This window comes from Arachis duranensis, chromosome 1 (genome assembly GCF_000817695.3).
Source record: "Arachis duranensis cultivar V14167 chromosome 1, aradu.V14167.gnm2.J7QH, whole genome shotgun sequence".
NCBI lineage: Eukaryota > Viridiplantae > Streptophyta > Magnoliopsida > Fabales > Fabaceae > Arachis > Arachis duranensis.
The window spans coordinates 97,494,218-97,514,603 of NC_029772.3; the positions used below are offsets into that span (position 1 = coordinate 97,494,218).

The 20,386-nt window shown below is 35.0% G+C and overlaps 4 protein-coding genes and 1 non-coding gene across 6 annotated transcripts; 3 read left to right on the forward strand and 2 right to left on the reverse strand.

Annotated features, from left to right (window-relative positions):
* On the forward strand, window positions 1-2,149 carry LOC107467470 (uncharacterized). The gene is made up of 3 exons (XM_016086585.3): window positions 1-761; window positions 884-994; window positions 1,382-2,149. Exons 1-3 carry the CDS (start codon window positions 51-53, stop codon window positions 1,964-1,966), a joined length of 1,407 nt encoding a protein of 468 aa, XP_015942071.1. The 5' UTR covers window positions 1-50; the 3' UTR covers window positions 1,967-2,149.
* Window positions 2,150-4,168: 2,019 nt separating this feature from the next.
* TRNAF-GAA (transfer RNA phenylalanine (anticodon GAA)) lies at window positions 4,169-4,241 on the reverse strand. Its single transcript has one exon. It is a non-coding gene; the product is annotated as a tRNA-Phe (tRNA).
* Window positions 4,242-9,528: 5,287 nt separating this feature from the next.
* LOC107466594 (L-ascorbate oxidase homolog) lies at window positions 9,529-12,965 on the forward strand. Its single transcript, XM_016085595.2, has 6 exons — window positions 9,529-9,758; window positions 9,833-9,942; window positions 11,071-11,341; window positions 11,421-11,869; window positions 11,962-12,327; window positions 12,414-12,965. The coding sequence occupies exons 1-6, from the start codon at window positions 9,621-9,623 to the stop codon at window positions 12,703-12,705; spliced, it is 1,626 nt and encodes a 541-aa protein (XP_015941081.1). The 5' UTR covers window positions 9,529-9,620; the 3' UTR covers window positions 12,706-12,965.
* Window positions 12,966-13,932: 967 nt separating this feature from the next.
* On the forward strand, window positions 13,933-16,980 carry LOC107466583 (uncharacterized). Its single transcript, XM_016085585.3, has 6 exons — window positions 13,933-14,479; window positions 14,684-15,340; window positions 15,527-15,967; window positions 16,086-16,258; window positions 16,376-16,559; window positions 16,642-16,980. Exons 1-6 carry the CDS (start codon window positions 14,075-14,077, stop codon window positions 16,735-16,737), a joined length of 1,956 nt encoding a protein of 651 aa, XP_015941071.1. The 5' UTR covers window positions 13,933-14,074; the 3' UTR covers window positions 16,738-16,980.
* Window positions 16,981-18,573: 1,593 nt separating this feature from the next.
* LOC107466575 (uncharacterized) lies at window positions 18,574-20,386 on the reverse strand. 2 transcript variants are annotated; one of them, XM_016085573.3, is made up of 6 exons: window positions 20,188-20,386; window positions 19,700-20,078; window positions 19,466-19,624; window positions 19,209-19,381; window positions 18,973-19,078; window positions 18,574-18,671 (listed from the first exon to the last, which is right to left on the reverse strand). In XM_016085573.3, the coding sequence occupies exons 2-6, from the start codon at window positions 20,051-20,053 to the stop codon at window positions 18,642-18,644; spliced, it is 822 nt and encodes a 273-aa protein (XP_015941059.1). In that variant the 5' UTR covers window positions 20,054-20,078; window positions 20,188-20,386; the 3' UTR covers window positions 18,574-18,641. The 2 variants fall into 2 exon arrangements, with proteins under 2 accessions (XP_015941059.1, XP_052115349.1); XM_052259389.1 differs by lacking the exon at window positions 20,188-20,386 and having other exon boundaries at window positions 19,700-20,168.

Consider the following 20,386-nt stretch of genomic DNA (forward strand, 5'->3'; position numbering starts at 1 on the left):
TTGTCGTTTCAATTGCATTGCAAAAAGCGGTTTTAAATTTCAAAATTGAAATGAAACGAGTACCACTGCTGCACTGCATCTCCTGTTTTTCATCAATATCATCGTCGTTAATCTCTGTGAGGTTTCTTCTCTTGAACCCTAGAACTCCGAAACAATCCCTAATCCCTGTATTTTACAATTCCATTCCAATCAAAATGTCTTGGGCATGCAAAAAATGCACCTTTGTAAACCCTCCTTCCCAAAAATCCCAATGCGAAATCTGCTCCTCTTCGTCCTCCCCACCCCCTCTTCCGTCTTCCTCTTCTTCTTCGCCCCCAAAGTGGTCGTGCAAGGCTTGCACTTTTCTCAACCCTTTCAAAAACTCTGCTTGCGAAGTTTGCGACACTCGCTGCCCCGTTCTCTCCCTTTCCAACGTCGACGATTTGAACGATACACTTCAAGACGCTGAGAACGACGCTTCTGTGGGCTCTGTCTTCTTCCCTCTTCGACACTGTAAGAGGAAGGCCACCTATGACGACGATTCTGCTGAGCCAGCGCCATTTCGAGACGTAAAAGCCAAAGCCTCCAATGATTCCATCCATCTCAGTAGTGATGATGAGCTTGTTCCTGAGGGAAAAAATGCTGCTTCGGGCAAAGATTTCACTACATTGAAGATATTAAGCTACAATGTATGGTTTAGGGAGGATTTGGAGTTGAACAAGAGGATGAAAGCAATTGGTGACCTTGTTCAGCTGCATTCCCCTGATTTTATCTGCTTGCAGGTTTCACTTTCTTATTCTTTAGTTCTTTACTTCTTTGTGTGTGTGTGTGTGTGTGTGTGTGTGTGTCAAATGCAATTTAAGTTTATTAGGGTTCGTCTTATTTTGACCCAATTGTGCTTCAGGAGGTTACTCCAAATATATTTGACATTTTCAAGCAATCCAGCTGGTGGAATGCGTACCGTTGTTCGGTTTCTTCTGACAAGGCTTATTCAAGACCATATTTTTGTATGCTGGTATAAAGTTCCTGACTTTTTAACTACATTTTTGTAAAGTTCATACTTTTTACTACATTTTTATCTGATTATGTTGTGATATATATATTAATCTGCCTGATTTGTCCTAATGCCCCAATCGTAGTTTAGTTCTACCTTTGATCACATGCTGCATTGATTATGTTATGATATATATTAATCTGCATGTCATATTTTTCTGTTATTGTGCATTTTATTAAGGGGATTCTTCAGGTAATAGAACCAAACATTTTTATGTGCATTTTATTGTTTACACACACACACATTAGTTTATAGTTTAGCCTGTGAATGTAGTATTCTTGTTTTCGTATTTAGCGCTTTTAAAGGAGTTATTATGCCTTAGTAACATACTCGTCAACTTAATTGTAGTTAAGCAAGCTGCCAGTGAAATCTTTCAGCAGCAAACCCTTTAGCAATTCTATAATGGGAAGAGAACTGTGCATTGCTGAGGTCGAAGTTGCAGGTGGCAAGTCGTTGGTTGTTGCTACTAGCCATCTTGAAAGCCCCTGCCCGGCTCCACCAAAATGGGATCAGATGTACAGCAAGGAACGAGTGCAGCAGGCCAATGAGGCTCTGAGCCTTCTCAAGAAGTACCCAAATGTTATCTTTGGGGGTGACATGAACTGGGATGATAAATTGGATGGTGAATATCCTTTACAAAATGAGTGGATTGATGCCTGGTCTGAGCTGAGGCCAAAGGAAATTGGTTGGACATATGATACCAAATCGAACCAGATGTTATCGGGTAACCGTACTCTCCAGAAGCGGTTAGATCGGTTTATATGCCGTTTCCATGATCTTATGATAACTAGTATTGACATGATTGGGAAGGATGCAATACCCGGTGTGATATACACCAAAGAGAAGAAAGTTAGAAAAGAGATAAAACAACTGGTACTCCCTGTTTTGCCTAGTGATCATTATGGCCTGCTCTTGACAATTTCAAACAAGTAATGCGCTCTGAAGAATCCGGCCAATGGAACCATTAATCTCACTCAATGGCATGTTTTGCATGCAGTTTTTGTATAGACTAAAGGAGAGGTAGTTGACATTCTAGGTGGGTACAGACTGCAGAATGCTGCCTTCGTTTTGGTTTTATATTTTCAACGAATTGCGTGTCTTTCTCTCTATTCTCTAGTTCCTATGCTTATCACATCACTGGTAGAATACACATTCATGAATGATTCGTATATTGAAAATGCCAGCATATATACATTCGTGAACTGTCCCCACTTTTATCACTAGAAAATAAAAATACCAATGCCATGTTTGAACTTCGAATTGATGTAAAATCCAGGAGTGGAGTGGAATCGAGTCAAATGAGTGGATAATATGTTTCTTCTATTGTTTGGATAAATGGATTCCACTCTACACCTCAAAATTAGGAGGAATGAAATTTGGAGGCTTTTAGTAAAAATGAATGGAATTCACTTAATCTCAAATTATTTCACTCAATTCGCTTAATCCCAAAATATTTCACTCAATCATAAAATTACAAATGGAAGCCATATATCGACTTCTTCCATCATAAGCCACCCATACATGGTCTAATTTGCCACTAAATGTAAATGAAAGAAAAAAAAATATAGCTATTGATAACCTGTGAAAGTGGGTTGTGGGAACCCGAAACAAAAGTTGAAGATCCCTCACTGGCCTTTTTTTATTTAAATAAGTATAAGAAAATGATTAATTTCTAGAATACACATGGGTGAAAAATTGGAACAAATTGTACATGGCCATCTCGGGGCAGTACACACGAACTGGAATTGCACTCAATTCCAAGGAAGGCGCACACGAAATGGAGCTTCCAATTCACCTGCATCACCCACGAAATGGAGCTTCCAACGTAGGCAGGGCCACACAAAATCACCATTTTGTGTCCAGCATCCCCAGCTTGGAAGGAGAATTGACTCGCTCCATTTCGCGTCTGCCCTGCCTGCCTTGGAAGCTACCATTTCGTCTCCAGCACCCCCAGCTTTGAAGGAGAACTGACACGCTCCATTTCACGTTTGCCCTGCCTACTTTAGAAGCAACATTTCGTGGGTGATGCAGATGAATTGGAGGCTCCATTTCGTGTGAGACTTTCTTGGAATGGAGTGCAATTCCATTTCGTGTGTGTTGCCCTTGAGATGGCCACGCATAATTTGTTTCAATTTTCCATCCATGACATTCTGAGAATTAATCATTTTCTTATACTTATTTAAATAAAAAAGCGATCCCCATTCCCCCAGACAATAGAGGAGCTAATGATGCTATTAATTTAGATAAAACTAAACCATAAATTCATGTAAAATCCATGGAAGCTGAATGAATTAGGAGATGTGAGTGCCTGTATGCATGAGGAAGCTCTACATAAACTATTCTCTCGTGTGTTTGCCTCAAGCATAAGCATAGATTGAGTGGACCCATCAGTTCTCTTCATATTTCAGACAGCATTAAGGTTGCTATTATATGGCTGACCCCGCAATCCTGTGAAGTTGGAAGTCACAGTAATGATCCTGATGCATAGTTTTCAATGCAAGATTATACTATTGGCGTACGTAGCATAGTACAGTAATGTTCTTGCCGACAACATCTACCGTTGCCCTTTTGTACGAACTGTAATATGAACAATCACCAAGCTAAGACCGCGTATGTAGTTGGACCACAATAACAATTAAATGATGATTTTGTATAGTACTAGTATTCCATTTTGCGAGCATCTTCCGGGATAATTGAATTGATTTTTCTTATGACTGAACTACTAATGTATATATAATCACCGGCATAATGCGGTCAATCATTTAGTGCAGCATCTTTTAACCAACAATTAAATAAATGGATATAGTTTATTCCACCCTTAGCTTATGCAGAAGAATGATGAATATTTCTTTAATGGTTTTACCTAGATTGGAACAACACCCCACCGATGGCATATTGCATACATATTAAGGAACGTAACCTTAATTTATGATCACTAGGGATGACCCAGAATCTTCGTCCGGGTCCGGGCCCCTATCCATGCTTGTAACCCTACCAGGCAGCTTTTGTTTCCCATTCATCACGTGAACAATTGCAGCAATACAATTACTTTTGTTGCTGGCAGCCTGGCACCCATCACCTATGCTACCACCGACTATGGAACCATGAAACTAAACAAAACAGCAATATACAAAATGCGGTGAGCGTGGATCGAACACGCGACCTTCAGATCTTCAGTCTGACGCTCTCCCAACTGAGCTATCCCCGCAATTTAATTTTAATATTATTTAGTGTATTCTTAACCTTTTAGATGCGACCAATTTTGTTACTATGGTAATTTTTTCTCAGGTGATGGTGTCAATTTCTTTCTAGTACTGATAGGAGATATAGGATAACATATTAAACTTTTTAATAATAGCATGAAGCCACCAAGTGTAAACTAATAAGTTTTTTGTGATTATTTATTTTTTAACAGAAATTTTTAATAAAAGAATTTGGATCTTCTAAAGTTTGAATTTTACTTTAGAGAGAGTAAAGTGCGATCTTTTACTCTGAAATGATTTCTCTTTCATATTTATTCTTGGTCCCACCTATAAAATAAATGGTGAGAGATCACACTTTACTCTCTAAAGTGAAATTCAAACTTTAGAGGATCCAAATCCTTAATAAAAATATACAACCCTATAACAATAATTTCCATTCAATTTGTTTATTCAACAAATTGATAAATTTGTCTTGCAACGGTATCAAAGAATTTTTTATCTTTAATAAATTATAGAATAAGATGAACAAATAAAAAGGATTTATATAAAATAACAATTTTTTTTCGACCAATCAAAATACTTAACCAATTTGTTATAACTTATTTTATATTTATGCACGAAAATTTTTTATACTCTAACTATTTTTTTTCTTTTCTTCCTCTTTTTTTTATTATTATTCTAGTTGTGACCACCACTCTTTTTTTCTTAATTTAATTATTTTGTTTTTTTTTTCTCTTCTTTCTACTTCATCATTATCACCATCACTATTATCATTATTTTTTTAGTTAAATTTCAGAAAATTAATTTAATGATTCATTTTATTATAAAATGACACTCTTAAAAAATTTCAATTTAAAATTAAAAAATTTTGTGTCATAATTAAAATTTTTATTCCTCCTTTTTCTCTTCTTTTTCATCATTAATATTATCTTCGTCATCTTTCTTCTTTTTCTTTCACATTTTTATAATTTTTATTTTATCCTCTTAACAAGAATTTGTGTCTTGGTTAAAAATTTTGTGTCACAGTTTAAAAATTTTGATACTATTTTTTGTTAAATTCTGTATAACTCAAAACTCTTTCTTCTCATCTTCTTCTTCTTCAATTTAATACCACACAATCAATTAAGTGATAATAAAATACATCGTTTTGTTAAAAATGATATAAATTTTTTTTATAAAAGACACAAAAAAATCTTTAAAAAATCACAAATCCAAAACCTTAACTCACTGAACCAACAAAATACATTTAAATATATTTTAGAATAAAAAATACATCAATTTGTTGTAAATGACACATAAATGACTAAACCTCTTATATATGAATTCAATACTAACCAACTAGTTAAATAGTAAGAAAAGTACATTATTTAGTTAAAAATAACACGGTTAAAAATTTTTTATGTTACGATTAAAAAAATTCAATATCAAAATTAAGGTGTTATTTTTTTTCTGATAAATGTTTCACAATTCAAAACTACTTCCTCCTCCCTCCTCCTCCGCATTTTGGTTGTGGTCATCATTATCATCGTTTTCTTTTTCTTCTCACATTTTCATAATTTTTGTTCATCATCTTAACAAGAACTTATATCATGATTAAAAAATTTTGGTGCCAAAATTAAAAAACTTCTTTATCACGATTAATTTTTTTTGTGCTATTTTCTAATAAGTTTTGTCTAACTTAAAATTCCATCTCATCGTCGTCGTCATCGTCATAGTCATCATAATTATCTTTTTTTTCTTCTTTTCGTAATTTTTTTCACCCTCTTAACAAAAATCTGTGTCATAGTTAAAAAATTTCGACAACAGAATTAAGAAACTTCTTAAAATTAAAGGTTTTGATGTTATTTTTGAACAAATTCTGTGTAACTCAAAACTTCCTTTTTTCTTTTTTCATATCGTCATCTTTTTTTTTGTTATTCATTTTTTACTTTTATTCTTTTTCTAAATTCTTTTTATTTTATCGTCTTAACAAAAATAAAAATAAAAAATTAGAAAAATCAAATAAAAAAACACATATATTACATAATCATCAGAAAGAATAGAAAAAAAAATAAGTAACAATAGTAACAATAAAAAAATGACTATAAGAAAAAGAGTAAATACAAAAAAAAAGTATTCATAATAAAAAATAAATACCAAAAAAAGAATAAATACAAAAAAATAAATAACCATTTGTATCTATAAAAAATAAAAATACTGACATATATATTCATATTAGATTGAAACTAAATTTGTATCCACATAAGATGTCTTACAAAAGTAGCCTATGTAGCACTTCAACCCTCCAAAGACATCTTGTGTAGGTACAAATTTAGTTTCGATTTAGTGTGAATACATATGTCAGCGTTTTCATCTTTCATAAGTACTCATTTATATTACTGTGGAGTTAGATACGCTCTTATTTTCTCATTAATCAAATTAATTTTTGTTAGATTTAGACCAATTTAATTAAATTTAATTACTAAAAAATTTAAATTTATAGTGAACTTGATAAAACAATAAGAATAAGTTTGTCCTTTACTGGTTATATTTTATGTTAGACGAGGGAATCCAAATTGACAGTCCAGAGCAGAGTACAGACGCATGTGAATTCATCAAACCTCGATGTTGAGTGAGTATAAAAATTGGATGAAATGAAATACTATATGAGCTGTGCTGTGCTGTGTAGGCTTGCACCTTCCAGCCTTCCAGGGTGCTCAAAGTATAAAATGGATTTAGATTAGATTAATGGGCACCACTTTGGGAAACATGTGATCTGATCCAGACGGTCCATTATTAAGACTCTGCAACCCCCGTGCTCACAAGTCACAACTCAATCCCATTTCTTATTTTCATCTTCGCTTCCGAACAAAATAACCCAGGACCCGCTTCTCCTCTTCTCACTTGTCGCGCTGCCCTTAACACAAATAGTATAGTTTTACTTTACTTTTATGAAATTTATTTTTTTATAACACAACTAAAGTTAATGTGACTATTAATTCTATGCAAAAATTTAGTATACATTAACAAATGTCTAAATTATTTATATAAAATTTGTTAAAATTAGTGATATGAAAAATAAACAAATTACTACTTGTTTAATATGTCTTTATATCAAGTTAATAAATATCAATATAGTTCATAAATATCAAGTTAATTTTATTATTATGTATAACGATTATTCTCCACATACAAGCACTATTTCATATAAGTCATACAAGTTATTTATATTTACGATGTTTTTACGTTTTTTTTCCTTCTTTTTCTTCTTCTTTATCCGTGCTTTCTCTTCCTCTTCCTCTTTCTCTTCTTCTTCTTTTTCGTAATTTTCTCTCTCGTTATCGTCGTCATCAACACCACCTCTTCCTCCTTCTTTTTTTTATTGAAATTTCTTTTCCTCTTTTCGTTTTCTCTTTCTCCTTCGTCAAAATCACCAGAAAAAACGAAGAAACATTATTCAAGGTAATGTTTTACTATTTTTCTGTATTTTTTTAGATTGTCTCTGCCTTGTGCCTCATCTTTAACCAGAAATATACTGTCTTCCTCCTATATTGGGTGTATTTTTTAAATTCTTTAGGTGTATTTCTGTAATCCTTTTGGTGTATTTCTGTGATCGTTTGGTTTATTTCTGTAACTGTTTGGATGTATTTCTGTAATCCTTTGGATGTATTTTTGTAATCATTTGGGTGTATTTTTTTAATCGTTCGGGTGTATTTGTGAAGTTTCATTCTCTTCAAAAAAATTTCAAAGCTTGATTTCAGAAACCATGAAAATCGAAAAAAACAGAAGGAGATCGAAGGCAAAGAGAGAACGTACGAAGAAAATCGAATAAATTTAACAAAAAAAAAGAAACGAAAATGAAACACGGAAAGATGGTTCAGTGACGCGCATGTTAGATTTGGTCCAACTTATAAAACTTGTAAGCCAAAATGACTTGTATGTGTAGCACTCCTTTATGTATAATTTGTTTTTAATACATGATTAAGTAGCAACTTGTTCATTGATTAAGTAAAAAATTACAATTAAGGTAGCTTATTTAATTTTGACCAAGTCAAAAATCGCAACCTAGTTAGTTTGATTATCCAAATTACTACTTTATCAATTTGTTTTTCTAAACTTATCAAGTTATATATTAGTAACTATGGTTAATTAAGTTGAAACTTTCATATGTCATTATTTGGTATTACTTTAACCATTAGCTATAAATTTTGACTTTAAAATTAAAAGAAGAATTTTGCTTCTTTCAACAATAATTATAAATTATTAAATAATTTAATATATTTAACTAAATTGTTATATAATAATTTTTAATTATAAATTTTATAAAAATATAAATATATGTGAGTTTTATTTTTTTATTATTCGTAGATTTTTCTCAATTTTTATGAAACTTTATTATCACAAAAAAAAGATAGAATAACAAGAATAGATACTAATATTAAAAATTACATAATTAAAAAATGGCATTATCACACTCTTACTTTTATCCATGAAGATACAAATCATATAGCACCAACTTAAAAAAAATGTGGCCTTAAATAAAAAAGCGACGGCTCAAAATATTGAATGCAATATAATTTCTTTCATTAGATTAGAGTTAAATTAGTCTCTAAAAAATGTCTAATTTTTAAATTTTTCTTTAAAACATTTTATTATTAAATTAGTTATTCAAAAATTATAAATTAATTATTTTTATTTTTTAATTACTTAATTAGTATTTTTTATCAACAATTAATGATATGATATGTTAACTTATATGATACATGATACTTAGTATATTCAATTAGATGTTAAACAAATATATTTATGAAAATTTATCAATTTAGTATCATTAAGTTATATTAGAATTATGATTTATATAATTAAAAAAATAGAGTAAATTAATAAATTTTTATAAATATATATGATTAGTGTCTAATTGAATATACTAAATATTATGTATGTTGTTAGCTAATATATAATAACATTAATTATTAACAAAAATTATTAATTGAGTGAAAAAAAACAAAAATAATGATATAATTTTTTAAAAATTAATTTAATTAATAATTTTTTTTAAAAACAAATTTAAAAAATAATTAATTTTTTGGAGACTAATTTGTACATAAACTCTTCCTTCATAAGTTGAATGGGATGCAGTGCACTGGCCAAAAGAGAGAATCACATTAATTTGCTCTGGTTGTCCTCGTAGAATTGCGCTAAATTGCGAATACTATTAGTCTATTACTAGTTGTAGATGTAATAACCTACGCCTAGTGAGTCTGTGAGTGTGTTGTGTTGTCAATTATTAATAACATAAATAAATAATAGAACGCCTTCGGTATACATAACAACTGACAGATCTACGCTTTCCAAATCTCAAGCAAACAACACTCTTCCTTTCCAGTTGAGTGTGTTTGCAAAAAATGAGGCCATGCATTCTTCTCTTTTCTTCTCTCATTCTTCTTCTTCTATCCTGTTCTGTAAACTCTGAAGACCCCTACAGGTTCTTCACTTGGAAGGTCACCTATGGTGACATCTACCCCCTTGGTGTTAAACAACAGGTACTCCTCCATCCCTTTTTCTTTCCTTAACAACTTACTAACTAAATAACCGCTTTTCAATTCCGTTCTTGCAGGGGATCTTGATTAACGGCCAGTTCCCGGGTCCTCATATTGACGCCGTTACTAATGACAACTTGGTTATCAGTGTCTATAACTACCTCAGAGAACCCTTCCTCATTTCATGGTACACTTCTTCTTCTTCTTCTTTGTCTAAGTCTTAACATTCTTGCGTGTTATCTTCATAGTTGTTTTTATTTATTTCTTGTTTCTCATTAAAAGTAAGATGCAGGGGAATGTATGCTACTACATCTATTATTAAGAATATTTAAAGGTTCTTCCCTTTTAGTTCAGACACCCCATGTTTTTCGCTTTCACTTTACTGGTTGTTCACGTGCATTATCTTCTCTTGGATTGGATATATAGGGAACTTATTTTTCAAAGCGTCATTTTTTTCCCTATACAAACTTGCATATTTGATCTTTTTGGGTCGTTTGCTTGACAAAGTGCTAACTAAAAAAAGATGTCTAATAATATTAGCTCGCGAAGGGATTTATTATTATTTAATTTAAAAATTTCTTAGAAATGAGATGAGAGCATAGAGGCTTAGCCTGTCTTTTTGGACACTTTATCAAATTTCTCTTTTAATTGTAAACCCCTTTCAAACAAACAGCCAATTAGAAATTAGAATCCATTATCGGTGGTGATTTGTATTTTGTAGTCAAATTAAATCACATTCCAATATTAATTAACATATAAACATGAATTTTATGGGTCTATTTGGAGTAGCTGTCAACTGAGGGAATATATAGATGGATCCACAAGTAGATTGGCTGTATTGACAGCATCTTTTGGTGTAATTGATTATTCTTTACTTTGGGACCAAATTGGCTATTGAGCAGTCAAAATTGTAACAGAATAGAAGTATTCCCGAAATAGGATCCTCTGTTGCAGATTTTTTAAGGGGAAGTGCTAGTGTAGATAATCTACCTTGACTCATTTTTATAGTTTACATATCTTTGTACCAGCTCTTTTTACTGTTGTATTTATGTTAATTTATTTTCCAATGATACGTAAGAAAGGCATCTCTGGTTCTTGATTATGAAATGGATTCAAAATAATTCTAATCAATCATTTTTAATTTTGAAAAGAACAAAAGTATTTCAATTGCTACAAATATGGATTATTAAAAAAAAATAAGACATGAATTTGGATATTTCCCTTCGACTTAAGACCTAACAAAATTAGCATTTTATTTGACATATATGCATAGTTGATAGTTGATAATGTGGAGTGATGCTGAGTTGTGGTGCAGGAATGGGTTACAACACAGAAGGAATTCATGGCAGGATGGAGTGTCTGGCACAAACTGTCCAATCCCACCTGGCAGGAACTTCACTTACAATATCCAAGTCAAAGATCAGATTGGCAGCTTCTTCTACTTCCCTTCTCTTGGAATGCACAAAGCTGCTGGAGCATTTGGCGCCATCAGAATCTGGAGCCGCCCTAAGATTCCCGTCCCTTTTCCTCCTCCTGCTGGTGACTTTTACATTCTTGCTGGAGACTGGTTCAAGCTAGATCACCATGTAAGCCCGGTTCCCCCTTCTCTATACATTCATCTCAAATACACTTTCTTCTTCTTTATGTAATTCTTGATAATTATAGAGACTGAGACGCCTCCTGGAGAATGGGCATAACCTTCCATTCCCTGATGGGCTTCTCATCAACGGACGCGGTTGGAATGGAAACACATTCACAGTAGATCAAGGTAAGACTTACAGATTCAGAATATCAAACGTGGGGCTCACAACATCCATCAACTTCAGAATCCAAGGCCACAAGATGAAACTTGTGGAGGTCGAAGGATCTCATACTCTCCAGAACACCTACTCCTCCCTTGACATCCATCTTGGACAGTCCTATTCCGTGCTCGTCACTGCCGATCAGCTTCCCAAGGATTACTACATTGCTGTATCTACGCGTTTTACCAGACGGGTCCTCACAACTACGTCTGTTCTTCACTATAGCAATTCTCACACCGGGGTATCGGGTCCTGTTCCTGGAGGCCCTACCACTGATATCGTTTCATCTGTTTTTCAGGCCAGAAGCATCCGGTATACACACGTTATTGTGATAGTCCTTTCTTGAATTACAAGCAATTTGATCAAATTAACTAATAACTAACATGCTTCCATGTTCAAACCAGGTGGAACCTGACAGCAAGTGGACCAAGACCAAATCCTCAAGGATCTTACCACTATGGAATGATCATACCCACTCGAACCATCATGCTCGCAAACTCTGCTCCCTATATCAATGGCAAGCAGAGGTTTGCTGTAAACAGTGTGTCTTATGTTCAGCCGGATACACCATTGAAACTCGCGGACTACTTCAACATTGGTGGAGTCTACTGGGTGGGAAGCATGCCCACCAACCCCACCGGGGGAAACGGTTATCTCCAAACTGCAGTGATGGGGGCAAACTTCCATGAATTTGTGGAGATTGTGTTCCAAAACTGGGAGGATACTGTGCAGTCATGGCATATTGATGGCTATTCGTTCTTTGTTGTAGGGTAAGCTTATCATACAGTACACTTGCATTATATAATTTGTTATTACAAAAAGTAAGAATTTGTGTGGATTGAATTGAATTGAATAGGTTTGGGAGTGGGCAGTGGACGGTTAATAGTAGAGGAAGCTACAATTTGAGAGACACAGTAGCAAGATGCACAACACAGGTATATCCAAGGTCATGGACTGCAATATACATGCCACTGGACAACGTGGGAATGTGGAACATAAGGTCTGAGAACTGGGCAAGGCAATACTTGGGACAACAATTTTATCTCAGAGTATACACACCTTCAGGATCATGGAGGGACGAATATCCGGTGCCAAAGAATGCACTTCTCTGTGGCAGGGCAACTGGTCGTCGCACTAGGCCTTTCTGATTTCATTCTAGCTACTTACATTTCTATCGTGTCACGACAGGGTGACACCATTCATGTCCATTTAATTCTATTAATTTATGCTTACCATATTTGCGGGGATTTTAGTTTTACTATCGACAACTCATCTTCAGCTGCTCATTTTTTTAACGGATGGTGCACAATTTGTGATCTATGCTTGTAATGTTGCTTGGCCAACAAAATTCAACCACAATCGAATAATTCTCCTTTTTTTTAAATAATATTTGCAGTTTGCTGCCAAATGTTGTACGCATTAAGTTCTTTTAATCCTTATTGAAATATTACATCATGTGCCTAATAGAAATTAATCAAAGCTAGATAGAGATACGAATTTATATTTCAATTGACAAAAGGTCCTAATTTCGAAAATTCTAATTCTAATATGGTAATTCAACAAGCCAAGAGTCAAGTTGGTATATTAATATACAACAATGCTAGGGAACAACTCTATATAAGTCAAGAATCAGCTAACTGGTAACCGGATGTTGCTACTAATAGGCACACGGATGTTTTTTTTTCTTGTAAATTGGATGGTTTTGGATATGATTTCTATGTTTCATGTGTTACGCATTAATAAAACATAATTAATTATATGGAATCAACTAATGAATAATCAAAGCATCTGTTCCGTAATTCTCTCCTAACACTAACGTGGTCAACAATAATTTAACAAACAAATTAAATTATAAATTAATAAAACTAATTATAATTAATTATGTTGTTCCATTCTTGACTGATTATTAGTTGGTTCCATATACTTTTCCATTAACATATACACATATATATAACAATTAACAAAATGTTCTGTATATTAAAAATAGTTACTAAATTAGTTGTTATATATTTATATATATTAATTTATAATTTTTTTCCAATCAAATAATCAGCTAAAATAATCCTAAAATAATCAAACTTGTGGCAGACGAATAATTAAAATTGTTTATAATAGTATAATAATTTTTTATGAGATATCAAAAATTTATTTTTTAAAGCCAATAATTGATTAGGGGCTAATTTTTAGGAACATAATTTAACCATTAATTATCTTCATGAATATTTAGTGGCACAGCCACCTGGGGATACACATGAAGTGTATGAGGCACCACCAAACCACACAAAATATCTAGAAATTTTTTCTTTTTATTTGGGCCAATTTCATATTTTTAGGCTATAATCTACCAACAAATCTAGTGAAGCTGAATATACGCCCACAAAGCCCAATCCAACTAAAACCCTTCTTCAACCTCATCAACGAAGCACAGCATCATTCGCGCCTTCGCGGTGGACGGTGGTCTTCCTCCATTCATCAGAACGGAGTCGCACATAATTTGTCCCATACGAAGCAGGAGCCATGGCGGACGTAGTGCAGTACAGAATGGAAAGCATGCTCGATGAGCTCGACGACCTCGAGCAGCGCGGCCTCTTCAGCCGCCTCGAGATCGCCGAGATCGTGAAACAGCGCCGCAAATTCGAGTACAGGCTGAAGCGTCCGTGTCCTCTCAAGCAGGACTTCCTTGCCTACGTGGACTATGAGACTCAGCTCGACGCCCTCCGCGGCCTCCGCAAGAAGTCGGTGGCTCGCGAGCTCAAGAAGCAGGGTAACAAGAATCTCAAGAAGTCCAAGTCCGATGCCGCTGGTAGGCGCAGAATCGTGGAGATTTATGAGCTAGCTTTGAAGCGTTACAAGGGCGACATTGATCTCTGGTTTCGCTACCTTGAGTTCTGCAGGCAGAGGAAAAACGGTAGAATGAAGAAGGTAGCTTCCTGTTAATCATTTCATCTTAACCTAAAATTATAGATATACCTGATTGTTTAAGACATAGATAATAACTTTTTAATTTGGTGTGCACATTACACAGGATTATTAAAGGACGAATTTATGAATTGTGATTTGTTTTAAGAGTTTAATTTTGTTTATGCTTAGGTGGTATGAGCATTTTGGCCTTTTGAAATTTTGTAGGCACTGGCAAAGGTTATTAGGTTTCATCCCAAGGTACCTGGAGTTTGGATTTACACTGCGGCTTGGGAATTTGATAATAACTTGAATGTAGCAGCTGCTCGTGCTTTGATGCAGGAAGGTCTCAGAGTTTGTCCAACATCAGAAGACCTTTGGGTAGAGTACCTTCGGATGGAACTTGTATACCTAAATAAGTTGAAGGCGCGCAAGGTTGCTTTGGGCGAGGATGAGGGGACTCTCACTCGTGATCCTAGAACTGCTGATGAGAAGCAGTGGAGAGATGAGAACAAAGAGTTGTTTATGACCCTTGATGAAAAAGATAATAGTGATGAGCAGAATGTTGAGGGTGGTGAGTTGAGGCAGAAACAAGAATTATTTGAAGAGCATGGTTTGAACATCTATCGAACTGTCTACGAAGGAGCACTTGAAGCTGTTCCTTCAAGTCTCAGTCTTAGGAAGCGCTTTTTTGAGATATTGGAGGGTACAAATTTAGCGCATTATGAAGATTTAAGAAAGGATATATTGCATGATATGAAGAGGGATTTTTCAACAAAACCAGAATTCTGGAACTGGCTTGCAAGGCAAGAATGTGACATTGAAAATATGCTGGTGGATATTAGCGAAGAAGTCCTAGATCCCCGGGTGCAAAAAGCAGTTCAGGTATGTTCCTGTGTAAGCACTGAACTAGATGAGCAATAGTAATTTGAATTAAGTGACTGAGATTTGTCAATGCCTTGAACTTAACATTATCGACAAGGAAGGATGTTCTAAGGAAAATATTGATTGGATCATTGTCTTGTATGCCATATTGATGTATTGAACTTTGGGCTGTTTTTGATTTTGCAGGTTTATGAGGAGGCTTTAAAATCTGTTCCTTCAGGTGTCATGTTTAGCATGTATGCAGAATTTCTAATGGGTATTGTAGCTCCTAAAGGAGAAAATAGGTTATCATCTGGTCTTTCAGTAAAATATACATCCCATTTACTTGAAGTGTATGAAAGGGCTGAAAGAATGGAGTGCATTACTGAATATCTTGCTTGCAAACACGTGTCCTTGTATTTGCAGTTGAGACAATTGGATAAGGCAAGGAAACTAGCTAGAAAACTTAGCAGTGGAAAACTTGCTGAATCAGTTCAGTTATGGGAATTAAGGATCACTATAGAAATTAGATGTATCACAATGAATTCGACATTGCCAAGTGATGCTGATCTGCAATCCCTCTTTGAACTCCTTAGGCAAATTCTGACAAAAGTTAGTGCTTCCAAGTCAGAGAATTTGTGGATACAGGTATGCTGTCACAACCAGTTTTTCACTTCCCTTCAATCAGTCTTGTCGCATATAAAGTCAGCTTCAATCATATTACCTCACTTTATGGTATCTATATTGTTCTGTCACTCAAATGCAGGGACTTAAATTCTATGCAAATCAAAGAGAGTATTTTGATAAACTAGTGGAGATATCGGTTGTAATTTTGACCAGAGATGGTGGCAGTGAAAATGGGTTTTCCCTTTCAGCTGCCATTGTGAACTTTATACTTCAAAAGGATGGAATTCAGCAGGCCAGACATATATATAAGCGGTATGTGCTGTGTGGCATTAGTTCAGCGCGATGTTTTACTTATAACTAAACATGCTTCATTTCTGGGAGATTCTCTTTCTTGTTTCCTTTGATTCCTGAATTGGTTTCTTATTGCAGATATGTAGCATTACCACGTCCCGGGCTTGCTTTATATAAAAGCTGCATTGACTTGGAAGCAAACTATGCATCATTAGGTGATAAAGATGGTCTCGTAAATGCCAGGAAATTATATGAATCTGCACTTGCAACTTATGACCAAAATGTCAGCTTGTGGCAAAATTACTACCGAATGGAGACCAAGGTAAAGTTCTTCTGCTTGGGATGGTTATCAATCAAACTGAATAGTGAAGTATATGACTTTTTTTGGGGGGTTTATTTTGCAGATGGGAACATCAGAAAAGGCTACTGCAATCTATTGGCGCGCAAGGAAAATACTCAAAGATGCTGGTGAATTTATTGCATCCACGGATTTGTCATGATAATTTACAAATTTCAATTAAGATCCTGGCTTATTGCAGTCCAATTTTGACCACTTTTTTCCTTGATAAATTTGTTGTTATTGACGAGGCTATACTTAAATTTGGTATTTCATCTCGAGAGGGTGACATGGAACTTTCTCCTTCTTGGTTGTCATTGTAACTCCCTCCACCCCAATATGTCTGTTGGGTATTGCTAATGAGATGTTTCACGCATTATAATATCATGTATAGTCTTATACCAAAGTGGCAAGACTGCTTTCATTTACGTTATGTGGGATTTTCAATTGCAGGAAGAAAAAAAATGAAAAATGATTAGAAAGAGAATCGCATAACGTAAAACCGAAACGTAATGTAGTCCTCAAAGAATTTTAGAGTGGACACTTTAGTTTTCAATTAAAATTAATTATTCGATTGGTCCTTAACAATTAACTCCGTCAAGTACTTAGGTTTTTTACTCCATTAATTCTAACGGAAGGTAAAATAGTCCCTGGTGGACAAAATGGTCTTTGATCTCTTCTATTCGGAAATGATACTGTTCTCTCCCAATTTTCATCATATTTCGCATAACATTAACAGTCTAATATTGTAACTTCAAACTACACAATGCATACTCTATAAATTTAATGTTCACAAGAAAAAAAAAATCCTCAACTTGTTCTCAACCAATTCATAGTCAGGAAACTAATGCTTATGTCTCTCAACTAGTTGTCGTCTTCGATGGATCCCATGAATCTAGATAGCAAGTCTGATTTGTTAAGACTCGTTGTCGTCGTTGCCATCTCCCTCATCCTCTCCCCTAACATCTCCATGACCACATTATCCACCACTCCGATTACTTCTTTCAGCTTCTTCTCCGAACCAATATTCAGTAATTGCTTCAGTTTCCATATGAGCGGCAACGACGACATTGCTCGTTGTAATAGCTTGGATGCGAGGTCAAAGCTGAAAATTTGTATATGATGTCGAAGGAGAATCTTCTCATGATGTCCTAATGTCCAACAATCTATATTGCTTGCTGGAGAATGGAGAAAGGCGCGCCCTTGGAGTAGTTGTGGAACTTGGTCTTGAGGATGTCGTGGATGTTGTCGGGGTTGGAGGTGATGTTATCAAAGACGTGGAAGTGGATGCTTTTGGTGAGTGAAGTGTAAAGAAGGTGGATGTACCAGCCACAAAAATTTAAGAAGTGTGTGGTCCATGGCATGTTGAGGTAAGTGCAACACGTGTGACAATTACACCATGGTTTAATCTTGGAGTTAAAGAGGGGGAAGGAAAAGATGGAAAAGAAGACTGTAAAGGTGAAGAAGGAGAGTATGAATGTTAGGGTTATGCGAGATATGATAAAATTTGGGAAAGAGCAGTGTCGTTTTCGAATAAAGGGGTTAGAGATCATTTTGTCCCTTGTTAGAATTGCCAGGGATCATTTTGTCCCATGTTAGAGTTTTCAGGGACCATTTTGTCTTCCGTTAAAGTTGACGGAGCCAAGGACCTAAGTGACTGACGGAATTAATTGTTAGAGACCAATCGAGTAATTAATTTTAGTTGGAGACTAAAATGTCTGGTTTGAAAATTTTTTGAGAACTTAAATGAGTATATACTCTAGAAAATATTTAGCATTAAACTAAAATTAGATAGTGGGAAAAATAATATACTTTTTGTTGTAGAGGTTGATAATTAACTTTTTCACCAGATTCGTATCATGCATGAGGCTAACACATAGAAGGCATTATATATCATATATTAGTCTATTAAATGTACAAAGTAAAGCACATTCCACCTAGGTGGACTACAGGAGATTTTTTTTTTCTTTACTATATACTCTTTTTTTTGGGAAGAAGAGGGTGGGTGGGTGGTGGGAACTGAGGAGGGTAAGTTGCTGGGATACCAGTTGAGTTTTTTTGGCGCTTTTATACTTTTGGCCACTGTGGACTCACTACCTGCAACAACCAGTTGACCATATGTGTAAGTAATAATGAACAAGGCTAACCAAAACACACAAGAATAATCGTCTCTAAAACATACATGTCATTCTCTGTTCACGAATCTCATTTCTTCCTTTGAGAGAATTAGGAGAGGCGAAAAAAGCTAAGTAAACAAACCATTACTAATAGGCTATATTAAGTACTGATCAATCAATAGTCAATATGCAGAACGGTTAAACACATTACAGTCCCTACTTGGCTACTCCCTTCCCTCTCAAGACAATTGATCGCCAAATGTAAAATGTAAATTGCTAACCTCAAGTGTGCTAAAGACTAATCTCATCCGGCTAGCAACAACCGATGGTTCCTCAGCTTGACCCATCACAGCTGTTTGTTCAAGTTGAAGAGTCTTTACCGGAAGCCTTCAATAAAAACAATGTAAGCAATATTGTGAACATCCAACATGCTTTTTTCTCACTTGTAAAAGTTACTACTCAATTAACTACACTCAGATAAGGAAAGATAACAAGTGTTTGCAAGAAAGAGTCTCACCAAGCCATTCCCTTCATATAATATGCATTCGCTATAAGAGCACAGAAGCCTTTCCACTGGAGTCTCACTTCATCTGACACTGGAGGCGTCGACGACCACCTAACAATAGTTGGTTGTGGTGTACACAAGATTGTGATGAATATAATGCTTAACCAAAAAATGCACTCATCAACCTGCATGAACATTAAGACAACTTATAGATCTAGGACCAGCACAACTGATGAACCAGCTAGTTAAAATTCAAAGCAGAAAACTACCTCCTCTGAGATGATCTTAGATTTCAAGCTGGTGCTTCCACCGTAACTTGACATTGCTTCAATTTCAGTGCCAGAGTCCTTTATATCAGTAAGCTCTTTCCTCAATCCTTCATCAGTGCATCCAAGTGCATACGCATTTACCCCCGCAGTGATGAACTCCTAAGAATTAAGACAAATAAATCGGTTACTTGAATATAGAGAAGCAAGTTAATTAGGTTATGGCAGTGGACATACTTTTAGATTGTCACCTCCACCACGATCAATGAAGTTCCGGTAACGCCTAAACAAGCTGATCGCTATGTTGCGCGAGGATCGATATTCATCCTCCGATGAGATGGAATCGTGCAACCCGCAGTGCCATAGATGAAGGCTCTTGTGGTGCTTATCGCACTTGCCGGAGAAGGAGGAACTATGAAATATATTGCCACAGGGAGTAGCAGAAGGTGGTTTAGGAAAAGCAGAATTGCAATTTATTATAAAATTAACATTATTTGTTTTATAATAATTATAAGTTTGGTGCAGTGATGGTGCTGAATCTTGATGTGAATGGCACTTTAGAATAGCTCTGGGAGCATTCACCGTTAGCATGGTTGAACCATGATACTGTTCCCTTCTACAATAATCAACAATAGAAAAGCTTAAGCAGAAAAAAGAAGAGAGTTTGCGTTTTATTTGGTTAATAATATTATGGATAAATGAGAAATGGAGTGAAGAATGGATACCTGGTGAGGGAGTAATGAACTTAGGCGAAAATAGAGATTTGGGGAAAAGTAGATGAAATTAAGGAATGTGAGGCGAGGGGCATGGCATAATCGGAACCACGAATTCTACGAATGGCTTCGGGCTTCTGAGGATCGCTTTCATCTCTCAATCAAAATATCCCGGATTTCTTGGCTCTCTCTGAGTAATCGTTACGTGTAT

Excerpts from the sequence above, each read along its gene's own strand:
- LOC107467470 (XM_016086585.3), top strand. The coding sequence starts at position 51 with ATGAAACGAGTACCACTGCTGCACTGCATCTCCTGTTTTTCATCAATA. Across the intron at positions 762-883 it reads CTGATTTTATCTGCTTGCAG|GAGGTTACTCCAAATATATT; the intron begins GTTTCACTTTCT and ends ATTGTGCTTCAG. Across the intron at positions 995-1,381 it reads GACCATATTTTTGTATGCTG|TTAAGCAAGCTGCCAGTGAA; the intron begins GTATAAAGTTCC and ends ACTTAATTGTAG.
- LOC107466583 (XM_016085585.3), top strand. The coding sequence starts at position 14,075 with ATGGCGGACGTAGTGCAGTACAGAATGGAAAGCATGCTCGATGAGCTC. Across the intron at positions 14,480-14,683 it reads AAAACGGTAGAATGAAGAAG|GCACTGGCAAAGGTTATTAG; the intron begins GTAGCTTCCTGT and ends GAAATTTTGTAG. Across the intron at positions 16,560-16,641 it reads ACTACCGAATGGAGACCAAG|ATGGGAACATCAGAAAAGGC; the intron begins GTAAAGTTCTTC and ends TTTATTTTGCAG.
- LOC107466594 (XM_016085595.2), top strand. The coding sequence starts at position 9,621 with ATGAGGCCATGCATTCTTCTCTTTTCTTCTCTCATTCTTCTTCTTCTA. Across the intron at positions 9,943-11,070 it reads GAACCCTTCCTCATTTCATG|GAATGGGTTACAACACAGAA; the intron begins GTACACTTCTTC and ends GTTGTGGTGCAG. Across the intron at positions 12,328-12,413 it reads TATTCGTTCTTTGTTGTAGG|GTTTGGGAGTGGGCAGTGGA; the intron begins GTAAGCTTATCA and ends TGAATTGAATAG.
- LOC107466575 (XM_016085573.3), bottom strand. The coding sequence starts at position 20,053 with ATGCTAACGGTGAATGCTCCCAGAGCTATTCTAAAGTGCCATTCACAT. Across the intron at positions 19,625-19,699 it reads GTGGAGGTGACAATCTAAAA|GAGTTCATCACTGCGGGGGT; the intron begins GTATGTCCACTG and ends CTTAATTCTTAG. Across the intron at positions 18,672-18,972 it reads TAGTCTTTAGCACACTTGAG|GTAGTGAGTCCACAGTGGCC; the intron begins GTTAGCAATTTA and ends TGGTTGTTGCAG.